Source organism: Rhinatrema bivittatum, chromosome 17, assembly GCF_901001135.1.
Source record: "Rhinatrema bivittatum chromosome 17, aRhiBiv1.1, whole genome shotgun sequence".
NCBI lineage: Eukaryota > Metazoa > Chordata > Amphibia > Gymnophiona > Rhinatrematidae > Rhinatrema > Rhinatrema bivittatum.
Genome location: NC_042631.1, coordinates 30,551,744 through 30,568,617, shown reverse-complemented (window position 1 = coordinate 30,568,617; position 16,874 = coordinate 30,551,744). Strand labels below are relative to the sequence as shown.

The following is a 16,874-nucleotide window of genomic DNA, read 5'->3' as shown; positions in this document are numbered from 1 at the left end:
GGGAGAGAAACGCACAAGGGAACCATTCTTTGACGATGATGAAGCAAAGGAACTGAAGAAAATTGTGAACCTGAAACCTGTTCGACAGCAAATTGACAATCTAAATGGCAACAAATCACTAGGAGCTGACGGTATTCATCCCAGAATTATGAAAGAACTCAAATTGCAAACCTATTGGTAATCCTATAACCTAGTGTTAAAATCTGCCACTCTGCTTGAGGACAGTAGACTAGCCAATGTACTACCAATTCTTAAAAAGGGCGCTGGGCCTGCTCCAGGAAATTACAGACCAGTGAGCCTGACATCGGTGCTGGGCAAAATGGTAGATGCCTTTAACAGAATGAGTGAGTATATGGATAGACAGGGCCTAATGGGGAAGAGCCTGCACCCATGTAGCAAAGCAAAGTTATGGAATATGGATACTAAATATCTTAAACTCCTAATTTTCTTAAAACTTCAGCTTATTAATAAATATCCCTTCAGTAGTGCAATTTTAAAATCCTCTACTGTCTTGTCTGTTTTATATGTAAAGAATTCTAACAGAATTTATCCAAAGTCAAAAATATGTCCCTCATCTAGATTATATTTCAGTTAATTTGAGCTGTAAAGGATTAGATTTAGAGCCACATCGCAATCCCTCCTAAAATCCAGGGCGAGTACCCAGTAAAGAGCTTGTATGGTTTTATAAATTTTATTTTTTATATTTGGTGCATGCATGACTATCACCGATTAGCTTCAAGTTGCTAGATATATCGCTGCCATTGTTTGACAGCCATCTGTATCCTTCAACTGTGAATTACTTTTTAAGAGATCCTCTTCTGAATTAGAATTGCCTCTGTGCCCATTTACTCATCTGATCATCAGACGAGTAAACGGGCACTGTAGATATATCTTCATGTGTGTGTCAGCACGTGTGTCAACGCATATCTATCTACCTATCTGTGTGTGTAGATAGGCATGTCTATCTTTTTTTTGTTTCTTCACCTCTTTCTCTGTTGTTTTCTGTGAAATTGCTAGATCTGCACCAAGCACTTCTCAATAATTCAATAGCCTATTTATATTTTAAAGATACCATTTTTATCTGTCCCATAGTCTTAACATCCAGGTGATTGTGTTGACGTTTGTCTAAACCCTACTCATGGCAGTAACTGCTTGATTCTTCAGCTCGCAGGCTTCTGCCATCATGGTGCTTTCTTCCACCATCACCACCAACAGCAAAAGAAAGCCAAGCAAGGCAATGGCGGCAAAAAGGAAGAGATGTTCAGAAAACCAAATCTCCTTAAAGTGCATCTCTTTTTATTAACTTATTGCTTAAGTAGTTATATTCACTGCATACTTCCCATTCAGTCCTCTATTAAGACTGATTGTCCATGCCAGAGTACTATGCTGGCCAATGGGGGCTCTGTACCAGCTCTCCAACACCTCATCTATCCGCACAATTTTACATACCTGCCAACTGTATAACCCCAACACACAACTTCAAACCTACAATCGAATCCCCCGCACCCTTTCTCAGCTGCATATAACATTCTAAGCTTCCAAGCATCTACAAATTTTTTAACTCCCATCTTTATTATCTGTGCATATTAGATTGAAAAAAAGGGGGGGGGGGGGGGGAATCAAGGTGTAAAGCCCTGCTGATGATGACAACCAGCGAGGAGTTCTTGTACTTAATAGGACTATCCGATCATGAAAGAGGTTTAATATTAGGGTGATGCTAGCTTAATATTCAGCAGCTCTTATCTAAAAAGAGCTGGTTCCAAAACTACAACTGTTTGTCATCTTTGTTGTCCTAAAGGGGGGGGGGAATAAGAGAAAGGGGGGGGGGGACCCCACAATCACCTAGATTTCAAAGTCCTGACAATATCCACACCTAGTGGTTACAGGAGCACCTCTGCTCATGAAAGCTCTTAACGATGTTCCCAGCCACAAACCAGCAGGTCTTGTTGGGCCATTTTGCCAGTCTCCTGTAGCTGCCAAACTTTATCTGAGCAAAGCTGTTCCTGAAAGCTCATTTCTGTGGGACTTAACTAACATTAGTAAGCTTAAAACAAGTTCCTTAATCCACCAATTAATTATATTAGTCCGGTTATTTTTGTAAACGGCCATGCAGCTCGATTCCCATCCATTTAAGCATGCACTCTCTGTGCTTGTTGCTTGCATGCCCAAGACTATGGTCATCGCTTGCCTGATGGAGAATTGCTGTGCCAGGCTTCTCGGCATTTTAACACCTGTATATGGTGAAGTGATTGAGCAGAGTGGTGCAGGGATCTGTCAGATTTCCTAATTTAAGAAGGTTTTTGGCTCCCCCCTGCCATTATGCTTGCAAGAGCACAGGGTACAGCGAATCCTGCCTAAGACCCATTTGTTGGCAAACCTTTCAAGTTGGGGTAAACTGTATCTTTCTGTTTCTAACAGCACAGGCAGCCAAGCCACATGGATGTGGGTGAATCTTAATTGGGGAAGGCAGGAGCAGAGCAGAGCTCGTTCAGCAATCTCATGCATATTCATTACAATTGCCAAAAGCCCAACTGTCTAGACACCACTTTGGTCAGCCCTTTGGGGCACAGAAGGTGGTCAAGTATAAAAAGTTTACACCTCTCTCTCCCTTTCTTCGTGCCATTCTGGCTAACAAACATTCCAAAGCGATGGACTGGAGTTAAGAAGAATAAAAACACTTTGAAACAATTTTAGATACATAATATGAATTGTAAGAGGTCTACATTCTATTTATTTTGAAGAAATAATTTAGGAAATACATTTTATTTCGACTGACCCTCATGTTCACATTTATAGTAATCATTAACAAAGAATTGCTGAGAAACATTAATTAAATTGTAAATATCTAGAAAAAACTAGAAAAAGATTTGAATAATTTGTACATAGCAATTAGTACAGTTCAGAAGAAACCCAAACTATATAGTACATATCCAGTATATTGTTTGATAAAATATATATATTTGATAATTTCTTATTTCCTGTTCTCTTCTCCTCACCCCTTTTACTAGAAAGTAATTTAGTCTTTTTTCCCCTTTAACTAACTGACCCTTAAGTTTATTTAAAAACATTTTTGAGTTAGCAGACACATATATATGTAATAAAATAGAAAAAGAAGTATACTACTATTTTTGAAGGCTAAATTGTACAGGAACACATTTCCAGAGGTGAACCGCTTTCTGGTATTTAAATAGGTAACCCCAGCTTGAGGTTTGGGGGGTTTTATTAATGTTTAATGGATTTCTCAATTTTATTGGTTCCAAAGATTTTCTTCTAGTTACTTCCTTGTTAACCTTAATCCTGTGATATCAGCTCATGCATCCTACCAGACAGCAGGAAAAAAGAAAAAGCTATTAATAAAATATTATTAAATCTGTGCTCTACTATTAATGAAAAAGTAATTTGGTATTCAGGCTTTGAGGACTGGAGATGGTTTTTCTTTCCAAACGATTAGTAAGATTTGGAATGTATGGTATTTTTATTTACCAGTCAGAAGCTGCTTAGTTTAAAACTTCTAAGGGGTGAGGAAAAACCAACTAATGTTGCGTCAAAGCCCATGGGGCAATTCAAACAAAAACAGAATCCAAACACAATCTCTCTAGAAGTCTGTTGAAGAGTTGCTGCAGGCTCTGACTGGAAAATAGATGAGAGAGTAATTCAGGCTTCCACAAGCTTAATCCTGCGGACCCATGACCAGCTTTGGTTTTCTAGTTCTCCACAGTGAAAATGAATGAGTTGCGTTTGCATGCACCGAAGCCCAACCCTCCTGGTCAGTCTGCTTTGCCTAACTGCAGTGCTGGATCTTTTATGTGAGCTACTGCTGCAGGTGTTAGAAGCCATGTGGTTTTTCTCCCTTCTGTTCTACCTTTCCAGGACAGAATTATTGTAGAGCTTGCTGGAATCCAGATGTGTACTTGCTGCCCTGCAGCTGTCATTCTCTTTTCTGGTGGTATTGCATGGGAAAGGAGAAACCGTATGACTACAAATGTGTGTCTCCCAATATGTCTTCGTGAAGCTGTGGCTACCAGACTACTACAGTTTTTGCTGTTGCTTTGCAACTACCGTGATAAGATTCTACCTATGCCTGCTGAAATTAGATGACAGAAGGGAGCCGGAGGTGTGATGGGGAAAAGACAGTCAAGCAGGTGAAGAGCAGCATGTACAAGGTGGAAAGGTGAATAGTAAATGGGGGGGGGGGGGGGGAGAACATGACATTTTGGGGGTAAGAGAAACAAAGGTTGTAGATGAAGAAAAGAAAATGTGAGGAAGGTGAGAAGTGAAAAGGTAAAAGTGGCAAAGAACAGAAGTAGAAAAAAGTGAAATGAAAAAGTTGAGGAGAGGGAAGACAATGAGAACCAGGGAAAAAAGCAGAAAAAAGCAGAGGGTGAAAGGAAAAAGAGGCCCAATAGAAAAAAAAAAAAAACTTTCTCAAGCTTTTAATTTGAATATTGCATGTCTAATATTTGATAACTGAAACTGCTCAGGTGCCCTTCCTTTTCCCAGTGTCCCTTCCACTCACCCACCCCCATTCCAATTGCTTGGAAGTGAAAAATTCAAATTTGGGCCATGGCCATACATGGTGGTTTATGAATCCTGAAAACCAGGTCTGGTCAAGCGTCCCAAGGACCATGCTAGGAAAAACCTGGTCTGGTCTGTCTTGCAGAGCATGCTGAGCTGTACAGTGGGGTTGGTGCCCTACGTGTTAGAAAAGTAGCATGCTGGGATTTCCCAGTTGTCTTTGCATTAACATGAAATGTTTCATGTTAATATTAATCTCTTGGTAAGGAGGCATTTTTCTAGCTTAAGCTTGCACTGAATCTTAGATGTGTAAAATATCTCCTTTGGAGGCTGAATAGTTAAAATGGCAAGCATGAAATTGCAGTCCTAAGGATTGTGCATCCTTTAATGACTTTCTAAGGCCACAATTTTATTTAATTATCAATATACATCATATCTTTACACTCTTCTCTTGTCTCATTATCTTTGCTTCTTTCTTGCAAGATCATTTGGTTAGTATCTTTATCCATAAAACCTAGGAAGGAAAAAAAAAGTGATAGCACACAGTGTAGTAGTTGACTGAAAATCAGAATGATAAATGTTAAACTAGTGCTCACCCATTGAACATTCAAAGCACACTATTTTCCCCTTGCCAACACTCATCCTGCCTCCTGGCTTGTCCCAAGCACGGTCATCCCTTTCCCTCTTCGCCCCTATTGGCATGGCCTGAACATTTTCATCCCTTCCCTCCCTCGCCCTGTTCCCCCTGCTACCCATTAGGCTTTGTCTGGGCAACCCTCTGCCTCTGTCCAGTCCTTGTTTATTTATATTCTGCTTTTTCAGGACCTGTGGTTTTGCGACGGGTGTGCTCTTTGCAAAGTGCATACACTTGATAGCAAGCCCCCCTAGTCCTTTGCAGCCACAGCCATAATAACACACCCTGCATAGTCCCTGACAAATTTTTCTAATATTTTCTAAATCCCTGAAAAATCTTAACCAACTTGCACTATAATATTTTTACCTGGGTTTAAAAGAAATGGGCAAAAATGCAAAAAGTCTTTACATCTACTGGTCATCACTTTTTGATGGTTCTTTTAATATTACTTTAAGCATAAAAGCATTTTAGCACATTTTAGTTGAATAATTTTAATATTAAGGCTAGTACAATTTAATTATTAGTAACAAATACTTACTTGCATATTTTGGTGCTGGTCTATTATACAGAAGGTTATTTTTTGTTAAGGTATCTGCCATCCAGGAAATAACAGCTGTGCAGTAATTGATCTGTAAAGCAAAAATACCTGAATATGTTTCTTGCTGTTCCAAATGTATAGCCCGATGATTATATAACTTTCTCACAACACACTTGGACCGGCTATAAATTACATTTAAACGTTCTCCATAATTTCAAAACCAATTTGAAACTGGTTCCAAAACACATTGAGGAAAAAAATAAATCATGATTGTTATGTACTTTGCTATTATTCCTATATTAGTCTTATTCTGAGAACATCACAAGTGAAACTCCAATTAAGCTCTAGGTTAGCCAGTTTGGTATTAGTCTTCATCTAGACCCGGGATGGCCAACTGTGGTCCTCAAGAGTCACAAACGGGCCAAGTTTTCAGGATAGTCATAATGAATATGAATATGAGAAACCTGCATTCAGTGGAGGCAGTGCATGCAAATCTATCTCATGCATATTCCTTGTGTTTGTTCTGGAAACCAGACCTTTTTATGGTTCTTGATCACTGCAACTGGCCACTCCTGATCTACACAATTTTTTTTATTTTAAGTAAAACATGGGAAGAGCTGTGGTCTGGAAGAAATTGTAGGATGTGAGTTGGTCTCTACTGTGCCAAGACCTGTCTACATGATCTAAGGCAGGCAACTTAATCTCCTTCTGCCTTGGTCTATTCCACTGTAATTGAATACTTATACTATTTCCTCTTCCTTCATGTACTTGGTGGCTTTCATGGTTTTTCATGGTGGCCAGCCACTTCAGCAAAGTGTACATGTATGTTTCTGAGGGATTAGTGGTAAAGTGCATCATCACTCTAGTTGGATGAACCTTATACATTCAAATTATTATTATGCTAGCATCAGATTGTTAACCCCTCTAATCAGTATCATACAATTCCAGCAAAGAAGGAAAGACAAAATATTTTTAAAAAGTTTCATGTATGTTTTTAGATATCATTAAAATACAACAGAATGGAATTTCCTTCTCTCTTGTGTGTGACTATAAAACAGACATCTGGGATCTTTATTTATTAGTTATACAGTTTATATTCTGTGAATCCATTTGTGTTCAGCATAGATTACAACCAAACAATTACAATATAAAAATATATATTAACATTAAAAAAAAAACAACTAGGGACTACTTTGTTTCTCTTTGGAAAGAGATAAAGAATTAGTTTTTGAAAAACTTTTCAGGAACAAAGATGTACTGTTTTGTGGACAGAAAATTATTTTTCCTGATGTCTCCAGACCTACTCAGGCCCGAAGGAGTCATTTCTTGACCTTGAAGAGTAAAATTTTGGACATTGGGGCACCTTCTTTTGAAATTCCCTTGTTGATGTTTTGTTACTTTTCAAGGTAAGAAATTTATATTTTCTGACCCTTTACAACTTGAGACTTTTTTGTTAGAAAAAAACATCTTAAATGAGAGTCCATCTACTGCTGCTCAAATCTAGGAACTATAAATATTGTTTCTCCTTTCTCTTATAGAAACATAGAAATGACGGCAGAAGAAGACCAAATGGCCCATCCAGTCTGCCCAGCAAGCTTCACACATTTTTTCTCTCATACTTATCTGTTTCTCTTAGCTCTTGGTTCTATTTCCCTTCCACCCCCACCTTTAATGTAGAGAGCAGTGATGGAGCTGCATCCAAGTGAAATATCTAGCTTGATTAGTTAGGGGTAGTAGCCGCCGCAATAAGCAAGCTACACCCATGCTTATTTGTTTTACCCAGACTGTTATACAGCCCTTATTGATTGTTTTTCTTCTCCCCTGCCGTTGAAGCAGGGAGCTATGCTGGATATGTGTGAAGTATCAGTCTTCTCCCATGCTGTTGAAGCAGAGAGCCATGCTGGATGTGCATCGAAAGTGAAGTATCAGGCACATTTGGTTTGGGGTAGTAACCGCCGTAACAAGCCAGCTACTCCCCGCTTTGTGAATGCGAACCCTCTTTTCTTCTCCCCTGCCGTTTCCCCTGTCATTTCTTTGTTTTATTTACTTTCTATCCCCCAGTATTATCAGGAGGTTGTATGCAGTAATTGTATTAATTTTTTATTGCCTTTAAGTGTAACCTACAGTATAAGTTTCTTTACTTTTCTCTTTGTATGTAATTAAAAAGCTTAATAAAGAAAAGCTTATAAAAAAAAAAACTAGGTACTTTTCAGTTTTTATTTTATTTTGCCTGTGAATATCACTGTTATAACAAAAAGTCAGAAGAACAATGATTATTATATAACGCACAGGAGAAAAATCTGTGAAAAATTTTCCACCAATTTCTTGTTTATTCTATCATTAAAATTCCAAAGCAAAATAAAATAAAAACTGAAAACAAAGGTCCCTACCATAAAACAAACACAAAAAAATCACACAAAATGAATACATTTCAAGATGCAAATAGTGTACATGCAAGAAAAAGCCTTGATTACTCTTCTCAACTAAGATATACATTATCTGCAAAAGCCTGTAAAAATATTGCTTTCATTCTCTTATGAAACCTTAAATCTTATTCAAAGCGCAAATATAGTGGCAATGAATTCCATGATACTGGAAAGCTATGGAAAAAGCTTTATCCTGTGTACTATACAAAGAGAAATCTTGGAGAATCAATACCACCAGTAACATCTGGGAAGAAAAATGTAATGTTCCAGCTGGAACTACTTCTCAGCTAAACAATGCAATTCCATCTAAATCCTTACTGCCATATTTGCACCAACTGCAACACTTTCAACAAATATTCAGGAATTCCCAGATAACAACATTACAATAATCAATATAGCTAAGCACCAATGCTCCTACTACAAGTTTTAAATCGCCTATATCTCAAATTCTACGTAAAAGTCTGAGTAACCTAAGCTTATAAAATGCTGTTTGAGCAACTTTGCCAGCTTGAGCTTTTAATGGTAGTCAAGAACTAACCCATAATTTCGTGCTGCTTTTGTAATCTGTAAAAAATTATTAAAATTGACACGTGGGAGGACGTTTGGCTGGAGCACCTCTCCTTCAAGAGGAAAGGCAGAAAGGGACAGAGTCAGAGGCTTCTTTTTCATCTTGGAGCCATAACATCGAGACCGACCCGAAGCCACGCTCCTCTAGTGATGTCATCAAGTGGGGCCGGAACGCCGAAATAACAGGTCGATACAGTAAAGTGTGCTCCGTCGGAGCGCACTGTCAGCCTGCTCTGGACGCGTGTTTTCCCTTACCCCTTATTCAGTAAGGGGAGGAAAACACGCGGCCCACCCGCGGCACCTAATAGCGCCCTCAACATGCAAATGCATGTTGATGGCCCTATTAGGTATGCGCGCGGGATCCAGTAAGTAAAATGTGCAGCCAAGCCGCACATTTTACTCTAAGAAATTAGCGCCGACCCAAAGGTCGGCGCTAATTTCTTCCAGCGCCAGGAAAGTGCACAGAAAAGCAGTAAAAACTGCTTTTCTGTGCACCCTCCGACTTAATATCATGGCGATATTAAGTCTGAGGTCCCCAAAAGTAAAAAAAAAGTAAAAAAAAAAAAAAAAAAAAAATATTTGAATTCGGCCCGCGGCTGTCGGGCTGAAAACCGGACGCTCAATTTTGCCGGCGTCCGGTTTCCGAGCCCGTGGCTGTCAGCGGGCTCGAGAACAGACGCCGGCAAAATTGAGCGTCGGCTGTCAAACCCGCTGACAGCCGCCGCTCCAGGCCAAAAGGAGGCGCTAGGGATGCGATAATGTCCCTAGCGCCTCCTTTCCCTCATTTGCACCGCATCACCTCATTTGAATACTGGATCGCTCGCACCGGCGAAGGGCCGGTGCGTGCGCCGGGAGAGCGGGCGTTCGTCCGCTCTCCCGCGGTTTTACAGTATCGATCCGTAAATTTGGGCCAGGTGCGGCACACTGCCGAAGCCGTGCACCAAAGGGGCACACCCCTTGGTAAGAATTTTTTCCTTATTTCTTTTCTAACCTGTATGGGTAGAAAAAGGAAAACAAAAGTTTGGACATCTTTTCAGGCTGTTCCACTGGCTAGGGGACCCATGGATTCTCATGTTATGAGGGCGGGTAAGTCAGTCAGCCCGCAATTCAATTCCTGATATATCTTTTTCATCTGGTGCCTCTGATAGTCCCAGCCAGCAGCAGCAGCAGCAGCAATCTCAACCCTTGATGGAAATGCCTGGCCCCATCCCTTCAAGTTCGACACAAGGAGTTGTGGTAACAATAATAGTGAAGATGTGTTACCCACAGAAGGTGGGGATATAGAGGAATTGGGGATTGCAATGGGTTCTGGAATACAGATTTCAGTTCCAGAGCCCATAGACCCCCCAAAATATAACTTTAGGAGATGTGTGGAGGGCAATAAATGAGTTACAGAAAGTTATGTCTAATTCTATATTTCAGAATAATAAATCTATTGAAATTAAGAATGCAATAGAATTACATAATAGTAATTTAAAACAACTAGAAGAGTTGGGTAAAACAGTACAAGTAACTACTTTACAGTCAGTACATAACTCTTTTATTAAAGACAGCTTGGTTATTTATAGACAGATGGAGACTCTGGAGAATGAAACTAGAGCAAGAAATTTAAGGTTTTTAATTTTCCTATTTCCAGACTCCTATCAGCCAATGAATTGTTAAAAAAAAAAAATAAATACCTATTAGAAGTTCTGTCAATTTCAACTATAGATGATAAATTTGTATCAAAAATGTATTATATTTCAAACACCAGAATAAGGAGACAGGAGGGAGAGGAAGGAATGGACCTTGTCCAACAAGAATCTCCTAATTTAACTTCTTTCCTGGAATCTTTGGTGGATGATATACCCCAAAGAGCAAACTTATTGGTTACTCTCTGTAGAGAAAAAGATGCAAGTTTAATATTGCAGAAGTACTTTAAGAATGAGGAGTTCCTGTTTTGTGGACAAAGGGTTCAAATATTTCCTGATGTATTGCGTAGTACGCAATTGAGGAGGAAACTTTCTTATTTTGAAGCCAAGAGTTTTAACTCTTGGAGTAACGTTCTTTTTAAAATTTCCTTGTAAGTGCCTGATAGCTTTTAAAAAAAAAAAAGTTTTGTGTTCCAGGGTCCCACCCACCTGGAATCCTTTCTGGTGAATAAAGAATCTGTTTGAGGTAATGGCTGCAAAAAAAAAAAAAAGAATATTTCCAGATTTGTAAGTTAATAATTACAGTTTTCCTTAATTACAATTTGATAAGGATCCTCCCATGATGTGGACTAGGAATTTTGATGTAATTAATAAATGTTGAAGGTATGATTGTATGATTTCTTGGCATACAAAATTTGTTCTTTGATTTTTTTGCAATGTAATTTTGTTTAAAAATCTTAAAGTACAAATTTAAAAAAAAATCCTTCCGAACCCATAATTTTTTTTTTCACAGTTTAAAATTACTAACCAACCACTCCTGAATTTTTAATAAGCAAAATTTCATATGATTACTGGGCCTCCTCTGGATTAATGACAGGAAATAAAATTGCACATCTGCATATATTGTAAATATTGGGCATATTTTCAAAGGGGTACATGCGTGCACCCCGAAAACCTGGCCCAAACTCCCCCTGCACGTGCCGAGCCTATGTTAAGCAGGCTCGATGGCGTGCGCAAGCCCCAGGACATGCGTAAGTCCTGGGGCTTTCCTGGGGGGGGGGGGGGTGTCACGGCCGGCGCGTCATCGGGGGCGTTCTGGGGGGTGTGTCGCGGTCGGCACATCATCGGGGCATTCCGGGGGCATGGCCGTGGCCTCCGGACTGGACCCTGATGTGCCGGCGGCCGGCCCAATGCGAACAAGTTACGCCTGCTTCGAGCAGGCATAACTTGTACAACAAAGGTAGGGGGGGGGTGTTTAGATAGGGCCGGGGGGGTGGGTTAGGGAGGGGAAGGTGGGGGAGTCTGAAGGAAAGTTCCCTCCAGGCCGTTCCGATTTCGGAGCGGCCTCGGAAGGAACGGAGGCAGGCTGTGCGGCTCAGCGCGCACAGGCTGCCGATTTTGGGCAGCCTTGCGCGCGCTGACCCCGGATTTTAATGGATACGCGTGGCTACGCGCGTATCTATTGAAATCCCACGTACTTTTGTTCGCGCGTGCGCAAATTTATAAAATCTACCCCATTATACCCAAAGTAGACCAAACTCTCCCTAAAGGGGCAATGTGCACACTAAATAATATAGCGGATAATGCTGATCCCTGGCCCTTCAGAACTACACAAAATCCATTCAGAACAACAATCGTTCACATGTACTTTTGTTTGCTGTTTTCTAAAACCAAGCAAAACTGGTGCCAAACTATTCCTCCAATTCCCACATTTCTTAACCGCACGCAGTACAAGCAAATTATTACAAACTGTATCCAATGCGCACCAAAACTCCCGATTTACATTGCTCTCCAGAGTACAGTGCAAATCTAATAAAGACACAAGTAATGTCTCAGTGCCACTAGACTTACGCAGAGCAAATTGTTCCTTATGGTAAAACATTTTGTATTTAAAAAAAAAAAAAAAGAAAGAAATCAAGTTGTTTACAATTCCATTTTTCCAGAAGTTTACACTTAGAACATAGATGTAAAAGGGGACGATAATTAGCTACTAACTCTGTAAAGACCAAAGAATCTTTTAGGATTGGACGCACCAGTACTCAGGGAAACATTTACAATCTTTAGTATACATTCCCCTATTATATCAATTTTATTTCTGAGCAACCAAAAAGGGCAAGGGTCTAAAACACACAGTAAATTGTTCTGATCTGCGATTTATTGTTATTTCCTTTATACCAGCAACAGATAGTGGGACAAACTCTTCCCATTTAACAACCATTCCAGACATAGAATGAATTATTTAACCTTAATGGAAGTTGATTTTATAACTGAATAACCTTAGCCTGGACAAACTGGGCTAATTCCATTCATCCTGGTGGTTTTTCCAGCAGGAGGTTTCAAGGCCGCATTATGGGAAACCACTGCAAAGGCCTATTCCAGGGCTGGCCAACTGCAGGGCTTGAGAGCCACAAGGAGGCCTGGTTTTCAGAATAGCGACCAAGACAACAGGATCAGTGAACACCAGGAGTTCTTTATTCTGCACAAAACATCATTAAAAAAAAACCCGACTCAGGCCGAGTTTCGCTCTTTGAGCTGCTCCAGGGGGGGGGGCTGACAGAACAAAACAAATATAATCACATGTAAAAACATGTAAATGTGAATGAAAACATATACTCCAAACATAGATAATGAAATTATATAAAATGAATAAAATCAAAAGCATAAAGTGAATAAAATAAAAAACATAATTCATTGAATAGGGTCAGGGGTGGTCAGCTTTGGTCCTTGAGAGTCACAAACAGGTCTGGTTTTCTTTAAGAATATTCACAATGAATATGCATCAGAGAGTTCTGGGTGCACTGCCTCCACTGTATGCAAATATATCTCATGCATATTCACTGTGGATATCCTGAAAGAAAACCAGACCTGTTTATGATGCTCAAGGATCGGCGCTGACCACCCCTGACCCTATTCAATGACTTATGTACCACATTAGTATAATAATTTCTCACAGGACAAGCAGGATGGTAGTCCTCACAAATGGGTGACATCGAGGATGGAGCCCTGTACGGAAAACTTTTCTGTCAAAGTTTCAACAAGCTTTGACTGACACTGGCACACTGGGTGCACTGAGCATGCCCAGCCTGCAATTATCCCTGTGAGCCACAGGTGTCTCCCTCAGTCTTCTTTTTTCCGCTCTGCAGTCAGCATAGCGGTTGGAGCTCTGTGAGGATTTTTTAACTAATTACCTCATGGAAACACTTAACTTTTCACTTCAAAAAAACACTTTTCCCTGCACAGGTCTCCCTCCGCGTACGTTTTTACGACGCTCGGTGAGTACTAATTCTTATTTTTCGGTCGGTTTCTGTCACTATCTTAAGGCTGTTAACTGACTGAAGCCTTCCCTTCCCCCATTTTTCAGTTAGCTTTAAACAGCTTGCGAGTATCTCTGTGACACTCTGCTTGCTTATGCTAGTGGGGTAGGGATTTTTTCCTTAACTTTAGGACCTCTGTAGCTTCAAGTCCTTCGTTCCCTGGTACCCTCACGCAGTCGATACCCTATCGCTACACCGGGACCCTCCTAAACCGCCCTGGGCTTTTATATGTCATCAGCGCCCCTCCCCCCACGGTGCCCTGATGCCTTTATCCATGTTTTTTGCTTTTCAGTGCTACCAGGCTTTTTCCTCCTACGCACTGTTTTTTTCCTTGGGCTTCCTCGGTGCCGTCCCTACCCGGATGCATGCCATTGACGCACACGCTGTTAGTCACTGCCATGCATACTCGGGTCGCCGCCACCGCTGCCCGAGACACTTTTTAACGATCCCAGGGTCACTTCATCGATGCCACCCCCCCTTTTGGGGATGCCATCGATGCCCCATCCTCCCCACCGATGTCCAGCCCTTTTCCATCGGTGGGCATCGGTGCCACATTGATTCGTCGGTGGGCATCCATGCCGGATGGTCCCCATCAGTGGACATTGGTGCCGGATGGTCCCCATCAGTGGACATTGGTGCCGGATGGTCCCCATCGATGGACATCGGTGCCGGATGGCTTGTCCGTCGATGGCATTTGTGCCAGGTCCTTTTGCATCGATGGACACCGATGCCCAGGTGTTTCATCCATGGGCATCTATGTTAGAATGCATCCATCGAGGGCAGTCGATGCCAGGCTGCTCCCATCGGTGAAATTCGATGCCCAGGTGGGTCCCATCGGTGGGTATCCATGCCGGCTCGATTCCGTGGATGGGCGTTGATGCCAATGCCAGCCTTATGGCTGGCATCGATGCCCATGCCGATTCCAGGACTGGCGTTGATGCCGGGATGGAATTCATCGACTGGGAGATCCATGCCATCGATTCCATACGTGTCCATATCGATGCCACCGACACACGTGTCTGGGGCACCGATGCCATGTACACTTGGAAATCTGAGTCTGTCCAAATCGATACCGTCAACGTCTGTGGCCCTATAGTTGATGCCCGTGGCCATGCCACAAACGGCATAAATGCCCGCCTCCATGCATCGATGCCCTCGACACCTCCGTTTTCCTTCGGTGTCCTTGACGCCCTATTGATTCGACTTCGACTCAGTCGATGCCGGTATCTTTTTCAATAACGCCAATGTTTTTCGATTATTCGATTCCACATCGTTTCAAAGATACCTATGCCACTGCTGTCAGTGCCCGTCACTGTCATCATTCTCCTGGCCAGTCATCGACGATTTTTCATACCCATTTTGATGATATCCTCGAAGCCCCTTAGGTTGCCTTCAATATCGTCAATACTGACATAGCACCGCCATATAATACCCTCGCCTCCTCACATTGCTCCACGCTTTGGGTTCTTTTTTAAGCCCCGTATTAGCTTAAGACACTCCATTGTGTCAGGAGCAGAGCAGGCGTGCTGACAGTTCGTCATCGATCGCCTTCCAGGACGACGAGGGCTTCCATCTCGGCGCTGGGGAAAGACCGGGCCGAGCACCGTGGCACCCATCATCGCCGACATCGTGATCGTCCGCCGCTGACGCCATCCAGCACATCGGTGCCATCCTTCTCCAGGCTGGACAACGCTCGGGCAGAGCGACATCACCACTGCCATCAGCACTGTTCCTACAGTTTTGGCAGTCCTTGGTGATCCAGAACTTCCGGATCCAGGTCCGACAGCTTCTGCATTGGCGTCACGACACATCGAGCCGCTGGGACGAGGGAAGGGAACATGAGTTCTGTTAGGGCTCCTCTGTTCCTGGCGTGCCCCACCGTCAAGTGGTGTGGGACTATGGCCATCTGTTACACTTAGCAGTCTAAACGCCACTCACGCCTGGCCTGTCTCCTCTGTACCTGTGCCACCATACCGGGTTTCAGAGCGAGATGGACGTTTACGTCCCCGGCCTTACCCTCGAGGACTCCGGAGACCGTCGGAGTCAACAATCTTCACCGGCTCGTCTTGCGGCGATCCACGTCGGATGGTAAGTACCCGCTTCGGCGGCATTCCCATAGAGTTGTGTTCTCCCATTCGGACCGTGGTTCGAAAAGTTCTGGGTCATGTGCATTTTAGAACTGTATTAGTGTCACATATCGCTATGTTAGCTATGTTAGCCACAATATCAGGAGAACCCCTCTATCTTCTTGGGATTGCAGCAGGGCTTCTTCTCTTGTCAGTAACAAGTCCCTGTGCCGACCAATGCTCTGACTCTTGGTTCCCTCCCAACCAAGGTCCAGCTGCATTGGCTGATCTGCTAAACATGAGATTCAGCAACCATTGCCCCATGTACAAGTCCACCTTGAGGCCTGGCCACAGGTCTCAGTGTCTCCTTGTACAGCATACAGAAATGCGGGTACCACTTACCGCTCACACACCTGCAGGAGCCTACATGATATCCTCCATTGGGACACCTCCTGGTCTCCCATCTGGTCAGATATCAGAGCGGCCACCCCACCTTGTACCAAAGTCCCGGTACACTCCCCCAGGCGCTACGAAGTGCAGAGGGGAGAAGGGAGGGGGGTTGGGGAGTTTTAATTGCACTATTCTTTCTTTTAACAGAAAATAGTTACTCTCCGCACATCCTGGACCTAAGAAAATCCAACTTTCTTTAGACGTCACAGGTACAATGGTATCTTTGGTTACCATCACTCCATACTGCAGTAAGTACATTATTTTAATGTTTCTATGTGCTTTATGGTGAGTCAACATTACAACCCCAAGCTCTGCCGCTGGCACCAGCTTCGGTAAGTGAACTGTCTCTTGCATCACTGTTGGTGAATGCTGTTTTCTCTGCGGAGTGTAACATCATTCACTTTCCTTGCATAGACTACTGCTAACCACTTTCTGTACATGCAAGGAGCTCTCACTTTTTTCAGGACTCACTATACATTTACTAACTGGGATTACTGTCACTGCCATAAATCCCTTCTGTAACACTTCTGGACACCACAGTCTTAAGACCCTCTTGTCCAGCATGCGCACAGACATTCTGATACATTGTTATATGTCCCTGCGCATATTTTCCATAACCTCAGCCTTTCAACTTTTCATGGTTGGGCTATGGGGTTTCTTCCCACTATGCATTTTTCTCATAATTCAAAACTGCTATGGGTTATATTCAGTGACATTCTATACTCAATGGACC

The 16,874-nt window shown here is 42.3% G+C and overlaps 1 protein-coding gene across 1 annotated transcript in view; it reads right to left on the bottom strand.

Moving 5' to 3' along the window:
- Positions 1 to 4,541: 4,541 nt before the first annotated feature.
- TRPM5 (transient receptor potential cation channel subfamily M member 5) overlaps positions 4,542 to 16,874 on the bottom strand; it is a 90,408-nt gene continuing 78,075 nt past the window's right edge. Inside the window, 2 exon segments of the mRNA XM_029582954.1 lie at positions 4,542 to 5,029; positions 5,688 to 5,778. Coding sequence (XP_029438814.1) covers positions 4,929 to 5,029; positions 5,688 to 5,778 — 192 coding nt within the window. The 3' untranslated portion in view covers positions 4,542 to 4,928.